The sequence below is a fragment of the Oreochromis niloticus genome, linkage group LG18, assembly GCF_001858045.2.
Source record: "Oreochromis niloticus isolate F11D_XX linkage group LG18, O_niloticus_UMD_NMBU, whole genome shotgun sequence".
Lineage (NCBI taxonomy): Eukaryota > Metazoa > Chordata > Actinopteri > Cichliformes > Cichlidae > Oreochromis > Oreochromis niloticus.
Genome location: NC_031982.2, coordinates 28,905,853 through 28,927,362, shown reverse-complemented (window position 1 = coordinate 28,927,362; position 21,510 = coordinate 28,905,853). Strand labels below are relative to the sequence as shown.

At 38.3% G+C, this 21,510-nt stretch overlaps 2 protein-coding genes across 7 annotated transcripts in view; one reads left to right on the top strand and one right to left on the bottom strand.

Annotated features, from left to right (window-relative positions):
* Positions 1 to 13,980, top strand: part of LOC100698585 (frizzled-8) — a 66,234-nt gene extending 52,254 nt beyond the window's left edge. The window contains exons 4-5 of one of the 2 annotated variants that reach the window (XR_001224620.3): positions 13,277 to 13,547; positions 13,868 to 13,980. The gene's annotated coding sequence lies outside the window, so the exon portion shown is untranslated. Of the gene's footprint in view, positions 1 to 13,276; positions 13,631 to 13,867 lie in introns of those variants that run through there. The other variant, XR_001224618.2, reaches the window with a different exon arrangement.
* Positions 5,387 to 20,697, bottom strand: crema (cAMP responsive element modulator a). Of its 5 annotated transcripts, none has more exons than XM_025900043.1 (8): positions 20,548 to 20,697; positions 18,776 to 18,908; positions 18,531 to 18,659; positions 15,272 to 15,360; positions 15,036 to 15,172; positions 14,032 to 14,220; positions 7,714 to 7,873; positions 5,387 to 7,273 (listed from the first exon to the last, which is right to left on the bottom strand). In XM_025900043.1, the coding sequence occupies exons 2-8, from the start codon at positions 18,896 to 18,898 to the stop codon at positions 7,129 to 7,131; spliced, it is 972 nt and encodes a 323-aa protein (XP_025755828.1). In that variant the 5' UTR covers positions 18,899 to 18,908; positions 20,548 to 20,697; the 3' UTR covers positions 5,387 to 7,128. The 5 variants fall into 5 exon arrangements, with proteins under 5 accessions (XP_025755828.1, XP_003447496.1, XP_013128201.1 ...); XM_003447448.5 differs by having other exon boundaries at positions 18,791 to 18,908; XM_013272747.3 differs by lacking the exon at positions 18,531 to 18,659 and having other exon boundaries at positions 18,791 to 18,908.
* Positions 20,698 to 21,510: the final 813 nt, after the last annotated feature.

Sequence of the window (21,510 nt, the reverse complement as noted above, 5' to 3'; positions counted from 1 at the left end):
CCAAGTTCAATGATCAGATGAAAACAAAAATTTTATAATCATTACACTCATAAACTGTTTTGTCGTTAAAACCTTCTCCTAGCTCTGTGAAGCATTGGGCTATTTTGAATAAGCGCAAACGAACAATTAAAACAATTAAACAATTACATTTAAAAAATCGTGTGTGGGTGGCTGGGAGTGAGGAGGGTGGGCGGTAGCGTTGAAATAGGGTCATCTGCTGGCCAACTCCTGGCAATGCAGGACTATATGATACAAAAAACTTAAGATGGTCAACAGTCAAAGCACAATGAAAAATACTCAGGACTGAAATGATTTTATTCACAGGTTAAATCTTTTATTATTAAAAACAGATGATTTGAAATAGTAAACCACGCCGTCAATCATTGTGCATGTGTGATGTGAACATGAACCACATTTATGCACAGATGCATCTAATGTATACAAGAATCTATGACAACTTTTGAGTGTGTACAAAATTAAGCAGTGTTTCCACCAGAGTGCAGATCAGGACCAAATTATCAACTTAGGGTAGGTTATTATTTAGTCGAAAAATCACGCTTGAAATGGTTTATTACAGCAGCAGAATACAGTAGAGTTGGGCACCCAGACTCAGAGTCCATCACTCCAAATATGTTACATTATGAAGCGATTACGTCGGTCACGACAGATGGCTGCTCCTCCCTGAGCCTGGTTCTGCTGGTGGTTTCTTCCTGTTAAAGGGGAGTTTTCCTTCCCACTGTCACAGAGTGCTTGCTCATAGGGGGTCATGTGACTGTTGCTGTTCCTTGACAGTTATTAGTCCTTGGAGAACCAAATGGAGAAAGTACTCGTCATTCTCAAATAACACAACAATTCTTTACTGGGTTACATTTTGTCAGTGATTTTTCCGTGTTATACATTTCTGCAGGTGAAAATGTAGCATCATAGTGCTTAGAAAATAAGCACCTACAATCAAACAAGATATAAGAAATAACACGTCATCTGAACACAAAGGTTTAATAAAAACAAGTTTGACAGAGATAAAAAGTGAGCAATATTTTTATATACTTTAAATAGCAATACTTGAGATAACAAGCACTATTCCTAGCTATCAGTTGGTTGTATATCACCGAATGTCGCATCTTTTTCCAGGAATACTTTGATTTTGAAATCTCTGTGTTCTCCAGACACAGTGAACATTACAAATAGCTCCTGCTCTGACTCAGTTACACATGAAAAACGAGGTAATTATTTACAACACATTAAAAAAGGGAGATAGAGTTGAATCTGTGTTTTACTTACATCCATGTACACCAGGCCAAACTAAGAGACTCGTAATTTAGCACCAAATCGATGATCAGAAACATTATTTCTTTAACGTATATAAGGTATAATGTTTTTGGTGCTAACATTAAAACTGGGACAAAGAAGGGATCAGTATTAGAAAATCTGTAGACAAGAAGTTTTTTTCAGGTGCTGTCAGTAAAATAATTTTGTTATAAAACACATTCGATTCAGTTTTTATAAGTTCTGGTAATTTTTTTAACACACGAGGGCCATCGACATTTTTCAGAGTAAAAAATAAATCATTATTATTATTATTATTATTATTATTAGTATTATTACTATTATTATTATTATTATTATTATTATTATGAGAGGGTAGTTGCAGTGTCGTGTACTGAACAGCAGAGGTCCGTCTTGACTTCTTCAGTGGAGGCGCTGTTCATGTTGTCAAGGTAGTGGGCCCCAGCTTACTGGTAGGCAGCCAGTCTCTAGGTGGAAATTTCCACTCAAGCCACACTTGACCAAAGGCCATGAAGATGTTTGAAAAGAGTGATAATGAAACATTAAATAGACTCCCATGCTTAAAAATTTCCATTTTGGTTTGTTTTTCTGTAAACAGCATAAAAGTAGGGGTCATAAACAGCTTGGCTTTAGAGTTTGGGTAAATTGTTCCACAAGTTTGACTTGGAATTTTTATATTTGCTCTTTAATTAGGATGTTAATATGTGTGTAAGCTCTAAAAAATATTTTTGGTGCTGCGTCGTTGGGGAGTTGCAAAGTCTTTTCATGTACAGCAGTGTTCAAGGTTTCCCTCAGAGGCATTTTTCTCCGATCTGCGTGTGTGTGTGTGTGTGTGTGTGTGTGTGTGTGTGTGTGTGTGTGTGTGTGTGTGTGTGTGTGTGTGTGTGTGTGTGTGTGTGTGTGTGTGAGAGAGAGAGAGAGAGAGAGAGAGAATAAGAAGATGAATAACTATGTTTTTTGGCAGTAAGTGTGTGTAACAGAGAGTGAAGCTGTATTTCGATAGTTGAATTGTCTGTCATTGTCATTGAAGTTGAATTCACAGTGCAGAGCACAGAATACATGTGCATGCATAATTCATTTTGGTGAGTGTATGAGACTGCAACATATGGTATAAGGTGAAGGGATCAATCCAATTTAAATTAAAAATCACACAGAATTATGTGTGCTTTTATCACCATCAACCCCTTTGAGGTCACTGTTATATTGCTATGAGGTTGCTATGGAAACTGTCTTCATTTGCATCCACTGTTAAGAGTAATTTCGTTCTAAAAATTTTAGTTGGCTCATGAAGCAGCTTTTTAGCTTCATTATTTGTCTGTAGTTTGTTTTTATCTTAAACTGCACACTATAAATATGTGTCTTCAGAAGAAAGGTATTATTTAAAACATTTGTTTTCTGCCCTCTTAGAAGATGTTTTTTTTTTTTTACATTCCATCTAATGTGCTTTGACGCAAACAAGGTTTATTACTTTCCAAAGAGGAACTAACCTTTGCTTTGCTCGGGGAAGCAAAATAAAAGCCGAGGTTTGTTACTCTTCAGCCTGCACATTACATAATCTGTGACCTTTAGGTGCTGAAGGAAATTTTAAACACACTGCCCCTGCCAATAGAGTTACAATAGGATATACACAAAGACAAACTGCTACTCTTTTACAAGGAAAAGTACTAAAAACCTTTAGGAATGTCTTGGTGATACAGTAGCAACATGCTTTATAACTTAGATGCTGAACTTAAGTGCAGCATCAAGATTGACAAGGCACTGGTTGCTTGATTTGGTACATTTTAGATACAAAGAAATCACTTAAACCAACAAAAAGATGAAACAACTAACATAAAATCTGCCCTGCAACATCACTGAAAATAGACTACAACACTGAGACTAATGAGCCAAGCTGATCTTTATCACTGTGACCTTACTCTGAGCTTAGTTCAGGCAGGTCAAACCTTGCCCACGGTCCCAGTATATCAGCTCAGCTTAGCTAATGCCTCAGCCGATCCAGTTCTGTGCATCCTGCTCCCAAATCTCATACTTCACTCGTGATAGCCTTCTTACAGTTGTTGCTACCTCTGCAAGCCATTTTGCAGCCCTCCTCCACCCCCGCTTCCTCTTTTCACGGAGTTTTCGATTTAATCAGTGTAAAGTCCGCAGCCAGTGTTGCTTATGTTTTCATGCTCCACATGAAAGTGTAGGGAGGTCCCAGAAGAGAGCCATACCTTCAACTGTAAATTACTGCAGAATGAAATATCAGTCTTCTTATGAGAAAAGTATGCCTGACTAGCACGAATGAATATGGCAAATATTTCCCATCAAGGCTTTTAAGTTTTATCCTTTTATTTGCAAAACTAAACACAGTGCAGATGTTAGCATTCAAGGCATAAGTGCTGTACTATTTGCTAACACAGCATGCCTGCGCTGCAGAGGCAGATGTATGCAGTTACCTAACTGCATTGAATACTTTAGCCTTGAGGCTGAAGTATGTGTATGCCGTGTTCATATTGTGAAACTGACCTTTGTTCTATGAGGGCTTTCACAATTTTGACATACAAAAGCAGCGAATGAAAGCAAGTGAAGAAATGAATAGAGAAAGTACAATATAACAGCTACAGTGTGCACATTATTCCATATATTACAGCTCTCTGTTGGCTCCTAATTTCTGAAGTAGTCATAAACATCCATAATATTTCTACTTCAGCTAATACTATAGCTTTAGTCTAATTACTTTTGAGGTTTTAGCTATGCAGCTATTGAGGATCAGTATATACAAATATTCTCTGTTGTTGGCTGCAATAAGCCACATTTGGTGCTTTTAGGTCTTGGTGAACTGATCACCAAGTTTTTTAAAACCCATCACATTGCTTGAAAATGTCATAATACTGAAAAAACTGGTGTTATTGTCTCTGACATTTTTGGAAATGGGAAGAATCCCTATTGGTTAAAATTACCCAACAATTCTTAAAATTATTCAAGCTACCACCCATTTTCTCCTCTCCTAAGCTAAAAAAGTAATATGCTGTTTATATATGATTATACAATTAATAATCATGCAATAATATAATATAGTTCCCTTCTTTTATTTTATTTATATAGTTAAGCCCATATGTTGTTGTGCAAAGATACAGTTTTGTAGCTTTACCTTTAAACACCATAATCAATCATTTCAAAGTATTAGGACTGTTTTGCAGCATTTGGCTGCCTTTACGTGGAGAGTATAACCCAGTATACTTCATAATTCATCTTTTGACTTCTATAAGCAGTCACCTCATCAATAAACACCGTCAATAAAGCATGGTGGTCCACTTCCACTGGCAGCCATACATGTTCGTGCCACAGTAGTGGCTCCATCACATCTGAGAGACGATGTGATTCATTTCTTAATATGAGCTGTTTCTCTCCTTCTCCATACTTTTTTCTATCTTTATGCTACAAGTTCATCTTAGTTTCTTCTGTTGCTGAGCATAGCCAGTGGTTTGCACCTTGTGTTTCCGTTTAAGAAGGTGCCTCTTGATTGTACACACTGACAATAATACACCTACCTCTTCGAGAAAGTTCTTCACTTGGTTAATGTTGCAATGTTGTTTTTCTTAACCGTGGAAACGATTCTGTCGTCATGCACCTTATTTGACTTCAGGCCTTTTGGCCTAGTTCCTGCTTTCTCTCGGATGTTTATTTATTCGTTTTTACTCTATTTTCCAGCTTAATGACGGCCTCCCTCACTTGCATTAACATCTCTGTGGCCCTCATATTTAAAGTTACAGTGACCAGCTATAAATTACAAATTCAACAGTGTGAATAAACTTCAGATTGTCTGCTTCACTTGTCATAAAACACGAGGGAACAGGCTTCACCTGGCCATGAAACGATGTGTCAGTCAACTGTCCAATGAATTTTGAGCCTCTGATTGTCTGCACTTCAATTACATAGAAGTTGTTTTGGTGTACAGTGGCAAAACCACAAAAATTGTGGCTTTGTCCGACAATTTATGGACCTGTGAAGTGCAGATTTATCTTGCACAGCTTTAACTGCACTAACATAAGATGGCTTCAGTGTTGAGGGAGTTTCATCAGCAGTATGTGAGCTAAACACTATCACACAATCCATGTCAAATTTGTATATTTTATTAGATAAACAAAAATATTTTTTTACAATTCAAATGAGGAAGTACATCAACAACAGAACACCTGGTAGAAGACGGAGCCATTTAAAACAGCAAAAACTAAGTGCAGAAAATATTCAGCTCATCTGATATTAAAGAAATAAAGATATAGAAGGCCTGGATTTTTTTCCTTTCATAGAATTTAAAAGAATGGGCGCACGTCTGAGATCACAAACAGTAACAGACTGTTTGGGTGGCAACTATCAAGACTGATACTGTTATGACTGAGTTAGTCAGTGGGTAGATCCCTTACTGTTACTTAAAGAGCTTTGGCAGCCGCATTGTAACAGATGTCAGGGTCTGCTACTCAGAGGAATGCTCTTTTGTGCATGTCTACATTCTTCATAGAAAATCAAATATTTTAATGAAATATAATCAGGGAAACAATGTGAGCTACAACAGAAACAGAGAAAGCTTTTACATATATTACCAGAAACATGAACACAAAATGATACATTATTTGAGAAAGAATATTTTTACAAAAAAAAAGACAAAAGAATTGGCATTACCCTTTAAACAGAGCATTTTAATATTACAATAAGCCATAAATACAGTTTTATTCCAAAATGGATATTCATCATTTTGAAAAGTTATTTAACAGCAGACCAAAACAGGGACATCTTGGGGCCATATTCAATGTAAAATGATTGTTTACAAATTTGATATTTCAATTTTTAAAACATACAACAACTATCTTTGTAGAATATATACGTTTTTATGTGAAATTCAGGTAACTGCAATATAATATAAACTCTAATATCTACACGAGTCCTTGGTTACTTTCTGTGCTTTGTCCAAAGTCCAACTGTGCTCTTTCATTTCATTTCAAGTACTGTAACTTCACTTCAGTAATGCAAAAATAAAGATTCTTTTGAACATTATTTGATTCTTTGAAACTATACTGTGATTCAGATAATACCTCTCTCTATATTGGTATGAAATAGATTTCTTGAATCTATGCAAACGCAACCAAACGTGAATGGATTTTCATCTCGATTTCATTGATTTTACCAGTGTTTTCTTTAAAAAAAAAGATATTTTGTAACAAACTAACAATGACGAAAATCCACTTTACAGACAAAATGCTTGATAAATCTTTTTTTTTTTTTTAACCACATGAAGGAATGCAATGACCGAAAACAGAAGCATAAATAACACATAATCAGGTAAACGCACTTTGAGTTGCCTTGTCGCAGTGCTGATGGATCTGCGTAGCAGCTCGTCTGACCTCAGAGAAACATGCTGGTTGCGGGACCTGGCTGACCCCTCGAAGGATTTTTCGAAATTGCCATAAATGAACGGCACATTTTCAGGAAGCACCTGTATTTCCTCTTCCTGTTCCTCTTCTTCAGCTGGCTCTCATTGGTTAGCCTCGCTTGTGCGCAACAGCAACAGCAAACACAATGTGTACGACACTTGAGTCTTCACATGCAAAGAGCACAAGATAAGAACAAGAGCGAAACTGGCAAGCTCAAGCTATTTGACTTCCCTACGACTCTTCTGAAATTTGGCGTAAATCAGGCCTGAGTGAGCAGAGAATAAAAGACGATGAAAGTAGTTTTTGTTCCAGAGTCTTTTCTTCTTTCTTTTTTTTTTCTTTTTTGGGTTTTTTGTTTTGTTTTGTTTTGTCTTATTTTGCTGTAGAAGTTTGTAAACTGTCTTCAGCCCATGACCACAAGCAGCCACTGCTACTCAGCTTTGTGGCAGTAAATGTCCTTTAGTGCTTTTAGCTCTTCAATCAAGGTCTTGTTTTGGTTTTCCAACACAGCCACGCGGTTTTCCAGACATTTGACATACTCTTTCTTTTTCCTGCGGCACTCGCGAGCTGCTTCCCTGAGGAGGAAATGGAGGAAAAATTTGGATGAGTCTCCAGATGAAAACATAATATAAGAGTCAATACAAGTCTGCACAATCCATAAACAAAACAACGCCTGAGGCTTTTGAGTTCGCATTTCATGAGTTCACGAATCTGTTTACGTAGACAACAATTTACTCGCTGCAGTGTTTCGTTTTCAAATTTTAAAAAAAATGTGCCGATCACCTACAAAAGCAGAAATCTTTAGCTTTGACCTTTTGTGAATAGTCGCTTTGACAAAGTGTGAACAGCAACCTCCAGACATGCACAATAACACTTCAGTCAAAGTTTCCAATGTGCATGAATTAGGGGGTCCCCAACATTTATTCCCTTGCTTGCTTGCAATCATATTTCCATCACTGACAAGGAATGATCTTACACCTCAAATACAATCTTTTACTTCTACTTCAGCTCCTACCTGTTTTTCATCAGCCGGACCTCCCTCTTGCGGGTGATCTCCTCGGCGTGCTGTGATGAGGGGCTCTGCATGCTGCCTGGAGACGCAGCCATTACAATGCTCTGAGCCAAGCCCGAGTTTGGTGAACGAAGCTGGTAGGCGGGGATGTCTCCAGTAGCGGCTGTAGACAAATGCAGACAAAAGAATAGGAGATCAAGATTCTGCAACCTTTTACTTTTTGTTGATCTTTGTTGCCTTTACATTTTCCTCTCAAAAACTCTAAATCTGTACAAAAATCTTTATCTGCTTAATTTATCCTTATACCATCAGACTAACACAGAATACAAAATGTTGTCCTTTTTTAAAAGAAAAATTCATAAGGTGTGTCCTAACATTATGCTGTACTTATTATTTTATTACATTAAAAGCAGGCATGAGGAGCTCTAATAAAAAGATGCTGACTCAAACAAACAAACTTCAAAACTTTGCTGCTGAAATAAAAGTCAAGCATTTCCCACTTCTGAGGGATACTAAGCAACATAGCAAGTGCCATAAAGTCTATTTCTGTTCCTTTTATGCAGACCTTAGTAAGATCTGCTTTTGTTTTTACTTAATTTGCTCTCATAAATTGTGAATTTATGCTCTAGGACCAGAGTTAAGTGCTTTTAACCATAGGAACTAAAGGTCAGAGGCCTGCTGTGTCCAAATACTCTAAAACACCTTTGGTCCTGCTATTGCTAATGTAATGCAATGTAACTTTGTAGCCTAAAGCGGTGCAGAATAAACAACTAGTTATCAGACTGTCCATTCTAAATAAGCTGCTCGCTGTTTGATTTTTGAATAGAGAGTCATTACTGCCTTTATATTATACTAACATTTACTGAAACATATGATAAACTGCAAACAATATGACTGCGTTTATTCTCAGTAGAATAAATCCATAATTCCTGTGAACAATTTAGTTTGTTTCCTCACAAGATCTGGTATAGGTCTAATGAGATAACAGCACTTGCATTTGGGAGGTGACGTTTTGTAAACCACTGTGTGCTACTGATAACTGGTAGCCTATCGAATTCTTAAAAGAAAGTGATGCTAATTCTGGAGAAGGCTGAAAAAACAAAGCGATTCTGTGGATGTGGTTTATGAGCTGTTTGATTTGAGTCATCACTTTCATGACTCAACTGTGTGCTGCTCTGCCTGCTGCCTCGTAACATTTCACCCTCTCGTTTTCACTTTGTTCCTGAGAAGTTTCATTGCTCTGCCCTGACCTGCTGTTCACACACACACACACACACACACACAGACACACACACTCATTCAGAAAGAGACACAGCAGGTGCGAACACACAAACACGCACAGACACACAGAGCGTCTGTCTCTTTTTCTCTCATTGTGATAACAGAGTGACTCGGGCTGTGCTGACGTCAGTGCGTGCGTCTCACTTGCCCGTTTGCATTCTCTCTTCCCTGCCTGGCTTCTGTTCCAGGAAACTGGAGTGACGTCAAACCCCCAACTATCTTACCCCCCCCCCTCCCCACCTCTCCCTTACTTATTACCCCCTCCCTGCCTGTCTGCCCAACAACCACTGTAGCGATTAAAAGAGTAGAGTGTGTGTGTGTATGTGTGTGTGTGTGTGTGTGTGTGTGTGAGAGAGAGAGAGAGAGAACATACTCGCAACAGCGAGAAAGAGCCTGAATGGAACAACGCTGAGCATACTAACTAAATGCTTGTTTACTTGCTAGATCTGATTTCAAGCCTGAACTGTCATGACTGTTTTTCCTGTTTTGCAACTGCAAGGACACCGGTCTGATCTGTGTAAAGACTCATCTTCACTTTCACAAGGCATGAAATTGAAAGTCAAGTAAAAGTAATTTCAATTTCATAAATATGCCCCTGTATGCAAAAGCTTCTGCTCTCACAGTTTACTAAATAAAAGAGATCATCTTACAATTAGAAGTTCCAAATACCAAAAGCATATTTTTTAAGAGGACTTACATTCAGGTATAATTAGAGCTATACATCAAATCAAAACATGCACAAATATCTCTCTAAAAAGCACAGAGAAAAGAGTCAGAGTGTTGCAGAGAACACATTATTAAACATGTGAAGAAACTCTACCTGACTCAGTCTCATCCCCAGTTACAGCCATCTCTGGTTTCCAATAATCCAGCACCACGGTAGAGAGACACCTCACTACAAAAACTCTTCTCTACCACTATCCTTTTCTGCTTTACTTGTATCTCCTTTGCTCCCGCTTCTCCTTTCCTCTCAGCTCTCTGTATCAGAGTGCTCACTTGCCAACTTTACAGCCTGATTACAATTACAGGCATTGACATCACAATGACATCACTACTGCCCGCTGAAGTCAGTAAAACACCCTGGATTAGAGGTCCTCCCACCCTCCCCTCCTGCAGATGAGTAACTGAAGTACAGAAACACAATGTGAGCCAGGAAGGAACGGAGGGAGGGAGGGAGGCAGGGAAGGCGGGGAGCTAATGGGGGGAGGGCGGTAGCTGAGGGGGTGTATTTTTAGCTCCAGTGACGCAACTAGAGCGACGCTCAACAAACAAGAGGATATTGTGTCCCAAGCGGCTGCCATGCAAACTGTTGAGCTCCCTGATTCAAAGTGTGTGTGTGTGTGTGTGTGTGTGTGTGTGTAAAGTGTTAAGGAAGTAAGAAAATAGTAAACATGGATAATGAAGGTTTTACATTTTTTTCAAGTTTAACCAAATGTCCATTACTTATCCTGCTGAATTCTACAAAAACAGTTATTTAACCAAACCTGTGAAAACAATATTAACCACTTAGTTGCCTGACGGGTCTTTGGTGGGAAAATCAGCAGCGAGGAAGGAAAGGACGTGAATGAAATTTATGGTAATACTAATCAGGAGAATCATGCATATTTTTTTTTAATTTGACAATTCTTGGCACTGTCACAGGTTTAAATTTATCACAGCTTAGCCTAACCGTTGCAGGGCTTTCAGGGTAATATCGAGAAAAGAATACCAGAGGAACGAAAATAAAGACAGCAAGCAACATTGATTATTGTTGGTTAACCATTGATTCTGAAATCAATTCAAAAAGGGAAACTCTGAACCTCTTAGTAATAGCAACATGCGTAAAAAATGTTTCAGTGACTTTCACTGTGGTTAAAACAATCCTGATTAACTATTAGTACATTCACAGCCCTGCTGCTGAGCGGCTCTATTAGCTTTGTTGTTAATACAGAGCTCTTCAGCTGGAAGGAACAAATTAGCCCAAGCACATAGGTGGTTCTGTTTGTGCCAGCTGGATATGGACTTAGACTGATAAGGTAAATAACACAGTGTCAGGCAGAGTTACTGAGTTACTGAAAAGGCACCTACACAAACTGAAACCTGACCACTAATATGAGACATTCATCAGCTATTACACTGCGAAACTATCAGTTATGATCATATGGTATAAAACACGATGCCAGTGCATGTGACTCTGTGAAAATATACAATAAACAGTCCCTGAAAAGCAGAGTTGGGAAGTAACAAATTACAAATACTTTTCCAGGTATGTGTACTTTACTTGAGTAGTTTTTTTTCTGACAACTTTTTACTTCTACTCCTCCTACTTCTTACATTTTCAAAACAGGCTCATTACTTTTACTGTTTCACGTCACTGCGGGCCTTCAAACATCAAACCCATTTGAACCTGCTATTTGAACTGCAAATTTAAAGCTTACATGTAAGTCCTCATGCTTTTACATCAGATAAAGGTTGGTCACATGTAACATTATGTCTTCTTCATGTTGCAAAACCTGCTGCAAAACAAACTGAGGTAGACTATCTGTGTTATTTAAAGGTTGCATGAAAATATGTTATTGCAGGATAAACAGGTTAAACCCCACATCTACTGTTCTTCTGTTTAGAGTCAAAGTCACCCTCTACAGTGCAGGCAACAGAAAGCAGAGGCATTTTCTTTTATTTCCTTAATTTTTTCTGCTCATGTTCTGCTAATCTGATTCAAGATGAGAATATTTATAAGAATGAAATTTTAGACTAAAATAAACCACTAATATTATTTTCTTATTACATCAATATAGCAAGTTCCAATTAGCTTTGCATAAAAGTAGCTGGTAGAAATGTCCTTCAAAGAGATACTTTTTACTTTCTTACTTAGAGTAAATTTCAGAGCCTGTACTTTTTCACTTTTACTTGAGTAAACAAGTGGAATCACTACTCCATCTTTTACTGGAGTATTCTTTAACAATAGTATCTGTACTTCTACTTAAGTACAGACTTTCTGTACTTTTGGAACCTCTGCTGATAAGTCAAGCGCATGGGCGAGTGCTACTTTGATCTTATCGTTGACTGTAAATCAAACTAGAACTTCACCTTCTAATTAACATGTTTCAGATGTTCTGAATGCAATTATTTTCTTAAAATGTCAATTCTCAAACCACAGATTTACTATTATGAACAAGTCCATGAGAGTAAATGCATGGGATAGTTCGCCTTTTGTGTGCTCAGCTCAATATCAGCAAAAGAAATGATCAGATATTGAAAACTTCCCTCGTCCTAACTAGCTTAAAATTAAAAGTCAGCCGTTTTATCCAGTTAACTTCAGGTATTTGCAAAGTATTGTTATCATAATTTCAACAAACGCTGAGCACAACCAGCTCGTTCACAGATAACAACTTCACTCTGTTCTTTTTCCTATTCATTACTTTGATCTTCAGGTTAAAGGGTTTAGTTTGCATGGTGTTGAGGCTGAAGTGCAACATCAGAAAGACCGTAGTAGCAGAATTTCAAAAAGGACATGAAAGAAAGACAGAATTTTTTTTTCACTCTCTCTAAGAAAACAGAAAGTAAAGAATTGATCTGAACACAGAAACGCTTGTTATTTTATCTGTCTGATCTACTGATGGATCCAGCAACTATTCCCTATAGCTTATATGACCTATATTAAAACCTTCTTGGATGAAGATGGTCTGATTTAAATCGAAAGCTGTCCTCAGTGAAAGTAGACATTCACATAGGGGCTCATCCAGATCAGAGGCACCATGTTTGTAGATTTAGTGAAAGAGATAAAGATGACTAATTTCACATACACTAAACCTACTGTCATCTACGAGTTGTGGTGTGTGATGTCTGCACTGTGGAAAAATGTAACTCTTTCATTTTTTTTTTTAAACCCAATGAAAACAGGAACCACTCAAGGTGGTTCAGGGTATTTACTGATGATGATAGAAGTAGCAGGGGGGGAATTCTTCAGTATGCAGAGCTATATTCTTCTTAGATTCACTCAAACACTGCGAAACAGATTAGCCAGCACTTCACGGTGCAAAAGGATACTAATCCAACCCATACTGCAAGACCAACCCGAGAGTATCTCAACCCAACAGAGCATCCTGTTCAGTTAAATACAAAACTAAATGCAGAAAGATCCCAAACAGGCAGAAACTGAAGGTTGTTGTTATAGATGACTAGCAGAGCATCTCAAGGGAAGAAACACATCATCTGGTAATGTCCATAGTTTTAGACTTCAGGCAGTCATTAACCCTTTGTCCAAAAAACCAAAACTGACCTAACTATTCGTGTCCTTCAACAGGTACCAGAGGCTCCAAGTTCTGCCAGATGACAGTGATAAGCTCTTTGCTGAGCTATATGTTACTTTAGATATGAAGCAAGGGATTAGACCTGACAACACGACATTCATCAGCAGCTGGACAGAAAGATAGCTTAGCTAAAGAAGAAAGAGACTGGCTTGGAGTAGAGCAGATGAGTAAGCCTTCACCACATCTTGATGAATTCACGCACTTACTCAGAACAAATAATCATCTTTTTGGTGCTTTGAAGATGGAACTGCGGCTGTGTTCAAAGTAAGAAATGAACTTGAGGGAATTTTTTACAAAATGGCTTAAGATATCACTGGAAGTAAAAGATGAATATATTGCACAATGAATCCAAGTGGTGTGGACACATTTTTGGAACGTAATGGAAATCCTAATGAAAACTTTGATATTGCAGAGTTATGAATCTCAAATGTTTTTTAAAACACATTTTATTGTCTGTAGGACAAATTATTTTCACAAAGGGTCTTGTATGTTTTCACTGAGAAACATCCCATAATTTATTGAGTCCTTAATCCCACGATGTCAGATGGGGATTACCATATTAATTTTTTTTTTTTTAAACACAGATTTTGATCTCTGCTATCATTTATGGCTTATATCTGTAGCGAAAAGAAATAAAAAATCTGAGGTACTGATAGAAAAAGCCACTACATTCAATATTTACACCCAAACATGTATGCTGCTGTTTCATAAAGGATTTTTCTGATATAAATTCAAAGTTGCACCCTACCTTGGATAAGTACCTGTCCTCCCTGGATAAAGAGCTGCTGTGGAGAATCTCCAGGCTGAGCTGCACACTGTAAGACAGCGGCTCCAGGCTGTGGGGTGGGACTACTTGTGACTGGCAGGTTCTGGACCCCCTGCAGACCTGGAACTCCAGGGCTGGACAACTGGATGGCTCTCCCTTGGGTGATTGCAACTGTGTAGGGGATTTCATGAAGTTAGAATGAAGAAATAGTAACATCCAATCACTATGCTTGAAATTTGATTTTCTCTGCTCTCCAATAGCTCACAGAGCTTTATGGACCTAATAGGAGCCATAAAGCTCTATAAGCTATTGGAGAGCATTTTCTCTGAACGACTTGGATTATTATTAAGTTAACCCACTGTGAACACTTAAAGCTTCCAAATGTGTACACAGGAAGGAAAGGAATACCTTTGCTAATCTCTTCAAGCAATGAAATATTTCCTGTAATTGCATGTACCCAATGAACTGATTACATGCAACAATCGTGCAACAATCTTGAGCCACTCTCACTTCTTTATATTTTCTGGGAAACATTCAAAACATGAATGGGAAATCGGTACACAAGGCAAAAACAGAGTTTTTATAAATTTAACAAGCTTGAAAATCAATATTTGGTATGACCACCTTTGTTCTTCAGCTGAACTCTGTTAGGCAAGCTTTCTTTTAATTTCTTAATTGGCTTCATGAAGCGTTCCCCATAGCTCATAGGTCAGTGTTAATTGGCTTCATGAAGAAAGAAAGAAGCAGAAATGGTCAGGTACAAGGACTGGATTGAAAAGAAGTGAAAAGGCTGCCAATATCCAAAGAAAATGCCTGGACAACTATTACTCAAGACCACTTTAAAAATGACAGGCCCCTTGGAAACACAGTATAAATAAGTGAAGTGTAGCTGAAACTCTTTTTCACAGTTCTGTAAATTTATGTTCCAGAGCAGAAAATGCTAAAGATGACTCTATAGTGAGTGGACCATTCACGTGTGTACTGACTGTATTGTCCTAAGCTGGTCTGGTAGATGGAGGTTGGCACTGTGGGGGAGTTGGGAACCGGCACTTCATCCTCCATCTTTTCCTCTTCAATTTTAGGAACTGCTGGTGAGTCGAAGGAAAGCTCATTCAAAATTTTCCTGCCAAACAAAATAAAGTTTTTTCATAAAGACCTTTTAACACTAGCAGACTTTTTATGACATATATCACAATTTAGTTTACTCTTCATATCCTCTCACCGATATGATGGACGCCTGGAGAGAAGCTCCCGCCTTTTCTGTGTGTCTGTTACTGACTCGTCATCCTCCAGTTCTGCTACAGTAGCAATCTGAGCAAAAAGCAAGCAGTAATTAATAGTGATGAGTAATCCACATTGGGTTGGGTTTTTTTTTAATTATTTTGGCAACATCATTTGTGCTAAATGTTGTCACTGAGTGGGTGTATCTTTCCACACACGGTCTTTTGTGGAACACTGGGAGGTGTTTGTGAGAGACAAAGATGACGTCAAAAGAATTTGAGGAGCATTTTTTCAAGCCCTACTCTTTTCAACGCATTGCATGTCACAAGAGACAATAACTGTACTGCGCAAATGTTTTGTCACCCTTGATTTCTTTATAGTTTTCCAGGGAAAATGATGTATTGAAGTGTGCAAATATATATGGAAATACAGTACAAAAGGCAAAAACTGAGTTTTTACATTTCTAACAAGCTTGAAAACTCTTTGCGAAAACTTTTTTGTAACTTCTTTAAGTCTCCAGGCTTCTTAAAGGACATTCAAAGCTCTTTTTTTTTAGATATTTGCTGCCTTTTGTTCTGTTCTCTGTCATGATGATCCAACACCGCCTCGGTAATATTGAGGTCTTAGCTCTGGGGAGGCCAATCCATGACTGATATTGATTCATTGTGTCTTTTTCCATCCAGCTATGTATTACTCCATTGGCAGTGTATAGAGAGGTACTAGTCTGCATTCTTAATTCCAACAATTTTCACGAGATCCCCAACACCACTGACTGACATGCAGTCCTAAACCATGACACACACTCACTGTTGTCCCTCTCTCTTGACCTCCTCCGCACATGTTGATGAGGATTTTAACCAAAAATGTCAAATTTGGATTCATCACTCTGTAAGACCTACCATGTTGATTTTCAACCCAGCTCTTGTGCAATCTTGCATAACTGAGCTATTTCTTCCTGCTTCCCTTCCTTAAGATTGGCCCCATTTTTCCACTGAGACATTTCTGATGAGGCTTGAACGGACAGTAGACGGGTCAACTGGAAGGCCTGATGCATTGAGTATTTACAGAATTTTTTCCCTATTTCCTAAGGACATGAATAGATTTTTTTAGGCCTGCCACTTCTTTTTTTGGTTCTCCATCTGTCCAGTTTCCTCACTTTTTTGAAGGACAGACTGCACACAATCCCAAGATATGCCAACTTTGTGGCTGATATCAAGGACTCAACTCTTTAGGAATCACCTTGGTGATAAATATATACATATATATACATACATACAGACATTTTTCACAGATTCAACTAATGAAATTGGAATGAAATGATGTGCCTTTGCAATAGGCTGTTTGCAACAAAGTGCCTGAAGATATGATTTACAATTGGTTCACTGCTAAGTTGTCTGTGAGACACAGCACAGCTTTATCCCTTGAGATGGGTGCCTGTTTTATGTTTGAGTGATTCATAGATCAGTGTTAAACAAAAACAAATTAAAAAAAACCCATAAATCCTGAAATTGGTCAGGTACAAGGTTTGAACTATGAATGAGTGAAAAGCAGTCAAAGTCCAAAGAAAAAATTTGAAAGGCTTTCAGAAACACTGGAGAAGTATGGTTCAAGCCATTTTAAAATTACAAGAAAGTCTGGCTTTTTAGAAACAACATATAAAGGGTCAAGACATTTCCACAGCACTGTATATACTGCACAATTACTTGCAAAAAAAAGTTACCACCTTTCTCCCCTCAAGCATTTGTTTGTTTTCCCAACTGAAACATACCGTGGGAATAATAACAAAGTCAACCTGGTAATGTGTCATAAGCCAGAGGGCTTTTATGACTCACGCTGCTGTGTAATGAATGTACATTAGGATAATATCTGTACCAGACAAAGGTGCCGGGTTAAACAGAGGTGTGTCCATTAATTTATAATAGAGTGGAGGTTGGAACTAAGCTTGTCAGCTTTATGCTCTGGAAGCAAATTTAGCGCAAGAAATAACTGTGCTGTGCTGTTACGCACACAGTGTTAGTGCTGACTTTAAACAGGATGTTTTGCATCTGCCTCCAGATGTTTAGTGGCACTCAATCAGAGTCTTACGTTAAGACTTACTGATGCAGGATTTATTCAAATAACAGTTATTACTGGAAGCGTACAGCTAATACCAGCAGTCAATCAGCAACAAGTCAAACTTGCTACCGATAGTTTCACAGATAAGAAGTACGGAGTAGTTTGAAACCAGTCAACAAAACCACGTTGTGGGGTAGATCTATGTCATCTGACTGTGCATTTCAAAGATATAATCTTATTTTCATGCTAATTTCCTTGAAAAAATACTTTCCATGAGACGACAAAGTAACCTCTGCTTTGCAAACAAAGATGCACAGTAGAGAAAAGTCTGCTGCTCTATTTTAACCATTGTTTCCTTTCTCAGGCCTTATACTTCTACACAGTGGTCCTCAATACAATATTAACAACGTCTTGCCAGCATTTTCACATGACAGATCACTGTTATCTGATGCATCTGCAGCTCTACAGCAGTCATGTAAATGAGACAACATCTCCTGAGAGTGAAGGTTAGACTGATGAGCTTAAACCTCAGTTCCTGCCGCTCGCTTGAATCCTATTAACAGATGCACTGCATTAAACCATGAGCCCTGCAGTGTGCCTTGTACACGGCAGTTACAAGTTCATTGACCAAGATATTGACCTCGATCTAAATTAGTGTACAAAGCAGAGTGAGGACAGTATTTACTGTTTTTCTAGGTGTAATTGTCAGGCTTTGGGGCTTAAATGTTGATCTTACTAGCGCATTTGCATGAGTAGCGCTTTGACAGAGATACTTATCTTGAAACGTGTTCAAATGACTTGAGGTGTTACTGGAGGCTCGTCTTGACTTAAGATTTGTCAGGACTTGTTTTCAGTGACTTGAGGCATAATCTGGATTTATCCTAATGGACCTGAAACTTGCTCTGAAACGTCTGACTTGATCATATCTTGAATTATGTAAGACCTGAGACCCACCCTGAGAGACTGGCAACTTGGCTAGGAGTTGACTTCAGTCTCTTGACTGACTTGGGTTCGGACTCTGGCATGACCCAAAGGAGCCTCTAACTACTTTGCTTACTGCATACAGATGTTTCATTACTCTCTAGTTAAAATTTGGAACTGAAATTAAATTTTGCACGTATTGACAAAGCTATTCTCTGATGTGAAAAACTGAGTCATCCATTAAAAGAGTTCAAATGAGTTCTGAGGCAAGCATGTGCCCTCACCTGAACAGTCTGAACTTGTGGTGATTGTATAACAGAGGTCTGCGGGGCCTGGATGACCCCCTGGATTTGAACTGTCTGACCAGGCAGCTGAACAACAGTCACACCGGAAGACTCTTCTGCTAGTGACACCTGCAGGCACACATGAAATAATGAATGCTTGCCTGCAACACTTAGACTTGAGTGTCTGAACACCTCTTAAAGTTTGTTTGTTCTCTTTTGGTTAAAACCACCAAACACTTCCTAACCGCGCACGTGTGCACCTGAGCAGCAGCTGCAGGAGAAGGGCTGGTTTCACTCTGGTTTTCCTCTCCATCTGTCAATGAGTCATTTAAACTGCTGTCCAGCTGAGACGATACTGAGCTATCCATAGTCGCTCACCTAGACAGACAGACGGACGGGCAAATTATTAATGATACAACTGAAGCAGACAAAGGCAATCCTAATGTTTTCTTCTCTAGATAACAGACAAATAAATGTGTTTTTCCAGTTCAATTTCCCCCCCAATATTCATTAAACTTTGGCTACAGATAGACATTTAACCTTGGAATATCCGCAAAAATTATCTTGTACGTTTTTACAAGACCTGTGTTATATTTTTATATTGTGTTATAAGTGTTCTTTCTGCACTTAATTACTTTGTTCAGTACGATTCAGTTCAAGCTTAACTGACACACAAAAAATATCCAGACAGCCGAGTGCATAGAGGCAGAAATAACAACATTAACTGCACTGTAATGAAGTGCAGAATAATGAGATGGTGAACTGAGCGCTCCTCAATCAGTGAGTCTAAAATACAATTTGAGAAGACAGAGCCAACAGAAATAAATGAAATGAAAACACTCCTGATTTGAGTCAAAATTATTTGTCTGAAGAGTGAGTGTTTTTCTTGTGACAAATTTGCATTATATAACTAGCAAGCTCATTAAGTGTGGCAGCCACCGGGTGAAGCTGGCTGACTGAACTGAGGCTTTTTTTTCACACTTTGGGAGACAGACTGTTACAAACTCGAGTACAATTTTGTTAGAGGGCAATAATGACAATGAAAGGCTGTAAAGATTTGTGTCTAACTGGGTTTTAGAAAATTAAAACAGGTTTGCTTCAAATTAGAGGCTGCAGTGTCAAAACTAAACAAATGGAGGGATTCTAATTTTTTACAGTGTCTCTGCAACAGAAATTGGACTGATGTAAACAGCCAGCATCATAACTGGAAAGCATTTTTTGTCAAAATATTTACATATTATACACATCAGGGACCCTCATGATGAGCCACAGAGCCCTGCTTTTTAGACTAGCCTCAAACTGTTTATTCTCTGCTACTGATGGCAAACTCTGAAGTTTCTTACTAGTGAAAATCTGAAACATTTCAGTGAAATTAAATTAGCAATCCACAGCCCTTTGCCCTAGAAATGTCCTGAAGCCGTTTTAACATATTTCGAGGTGTGTGAATTTCTCTTAAAGCAGCACTCGTATTTGTTAACAAGACAGCCACTTTTTAATGTTTCAAGTAAAACAAATTACACGCAGTTACAACAGATCTTTGTCGGTTGAATTAAGAAAAAATAGGGGGGCAAAATGGACTTCCGTTTTAGGGGCAGGCCTTACGGGGTAACAATTTGACAAATGTTGGACTTTTATTTTGAGCAACATATTTTAAAACAATTTTAAAATAAATTGTGTTACACATTACAAATTTGGAACACAAAACGAAGTCTTCACATTGGACATTTTACAATATTTTACGTAGTTGGGCTTAGGATTTTTATTTTGAAGAGGGCACGTCCACTCCACTTCCGACATCTATTTCGCCTGACTTGACGTAGCTCAGTAAACTTCAGAGAGGAACTGCTGACAGTTGAGAACATTTTGTTGAACTCCATGATGGTCGGCAATTTATCAGCTATGGATACAAAACGAGGCTTTAATGGAGCGTTTCGCACCGAAGATGTATTTGCACATTTTCCTTCGACTCTGCCCGACTGGCGCTGATCAAAAATGTGACAGCTTTGCAGCGACTTACCGAAGTTTTACGTAGTCTGAGTCGTCACTAATGACAGTATGGGTGAACGGCCCGTGCCTTCGCTCACGTAGTTTCCACGTCAGCGCTGATGATGCTGTGCCGAAAATGTCGACAGGCGAGTCAGTTTAACGCCGAAGAGTGTCGAGGTGGAGCGAGAGCATTCACTCCTTCCTGCTTCCTTGTTTACACTCGGCGGGCGAAACAAACAAGCCGTGGCTAAATTCCTCCTTTAAGTCAACAGAATGCAGGAATTTCACGGGAACACGCCACACGTAACATCTTAGAATCTGGAAATTAATTCAAATGTATATCTTTTTAGTTTTTCTACCGTGTTCGCGAAATGTTTGAAATAAATTGTTTCCGAAAAGCAGGCATAGCTACAGCTTAACTCGACCACTTTATGTTAAAGTTTTCAAAAAGGTAATTGTTTTAATTTAGCATGGTAAGAGAAGTGTATTCATATTCATACATTCAATTTTCGGAACAAGGAAATTTCAAATTAAACCACAAAAGTCAAAGTGTGCAATAACTGAGTCAACAAAGACGCTACACTACAATTCGACAGTGCTACAGTGATAGTTTTGTAACTTGGACACTCATGTTTACAGAGCAAAGTAATGCTGCTGTCTAGTGCCCGTAAGAAGCAATTACACTTTGAAAAGCCGAAGCAGATTAAGAGGCATGTATTGCATTTTGTTTGAGACATTTTTTATAACTTAAGAGTACACGGAATTTATATTTAAGAGTGCAAACTTCATAGACTCCAGTAAGAAAGTGATGCTTCTGTAGGCAGTTATATGTCTACCACAATCAACCAAATAGCCATGGCCATTTAAATTCAGTTGGATGTTGATAGAAAGTGATTAAAAATAATAACAATAATAGATTGTAAAGAGTATAAACTGACGACATAATCTAAAGAACAAATAATGTTTTATAGAATAGAGGCTATATTTAGACTGT

What these genes read in the sequence shown, in the direction of transcription:
- crema (XM_025900043.1), bottom strand. Translation starts at nt 18,898, where the DNA reads ATGGATAGCTCAGTATCGTCTCAGCTGGACAGCAGTTTAAATGACTCA. An exon ending in CTCAGGTGCACACGTGCGCG is followed by an intron (nt 18,660 to 18,775) that starts GTTAGGAAGTGT and finishes GTGTGCCTGCAG; the next exon opens with GTGTCACTAGCAGAAGAGTC. An exon ending in GACCAGCTTAGGACAATACA is followed by an intron (nt 14,221 to 15,035) that starts GTCAGTACACAC and finishes TCCCCTACACAG; the next exon opens with TTGCAATCACCCAAGGGAGA.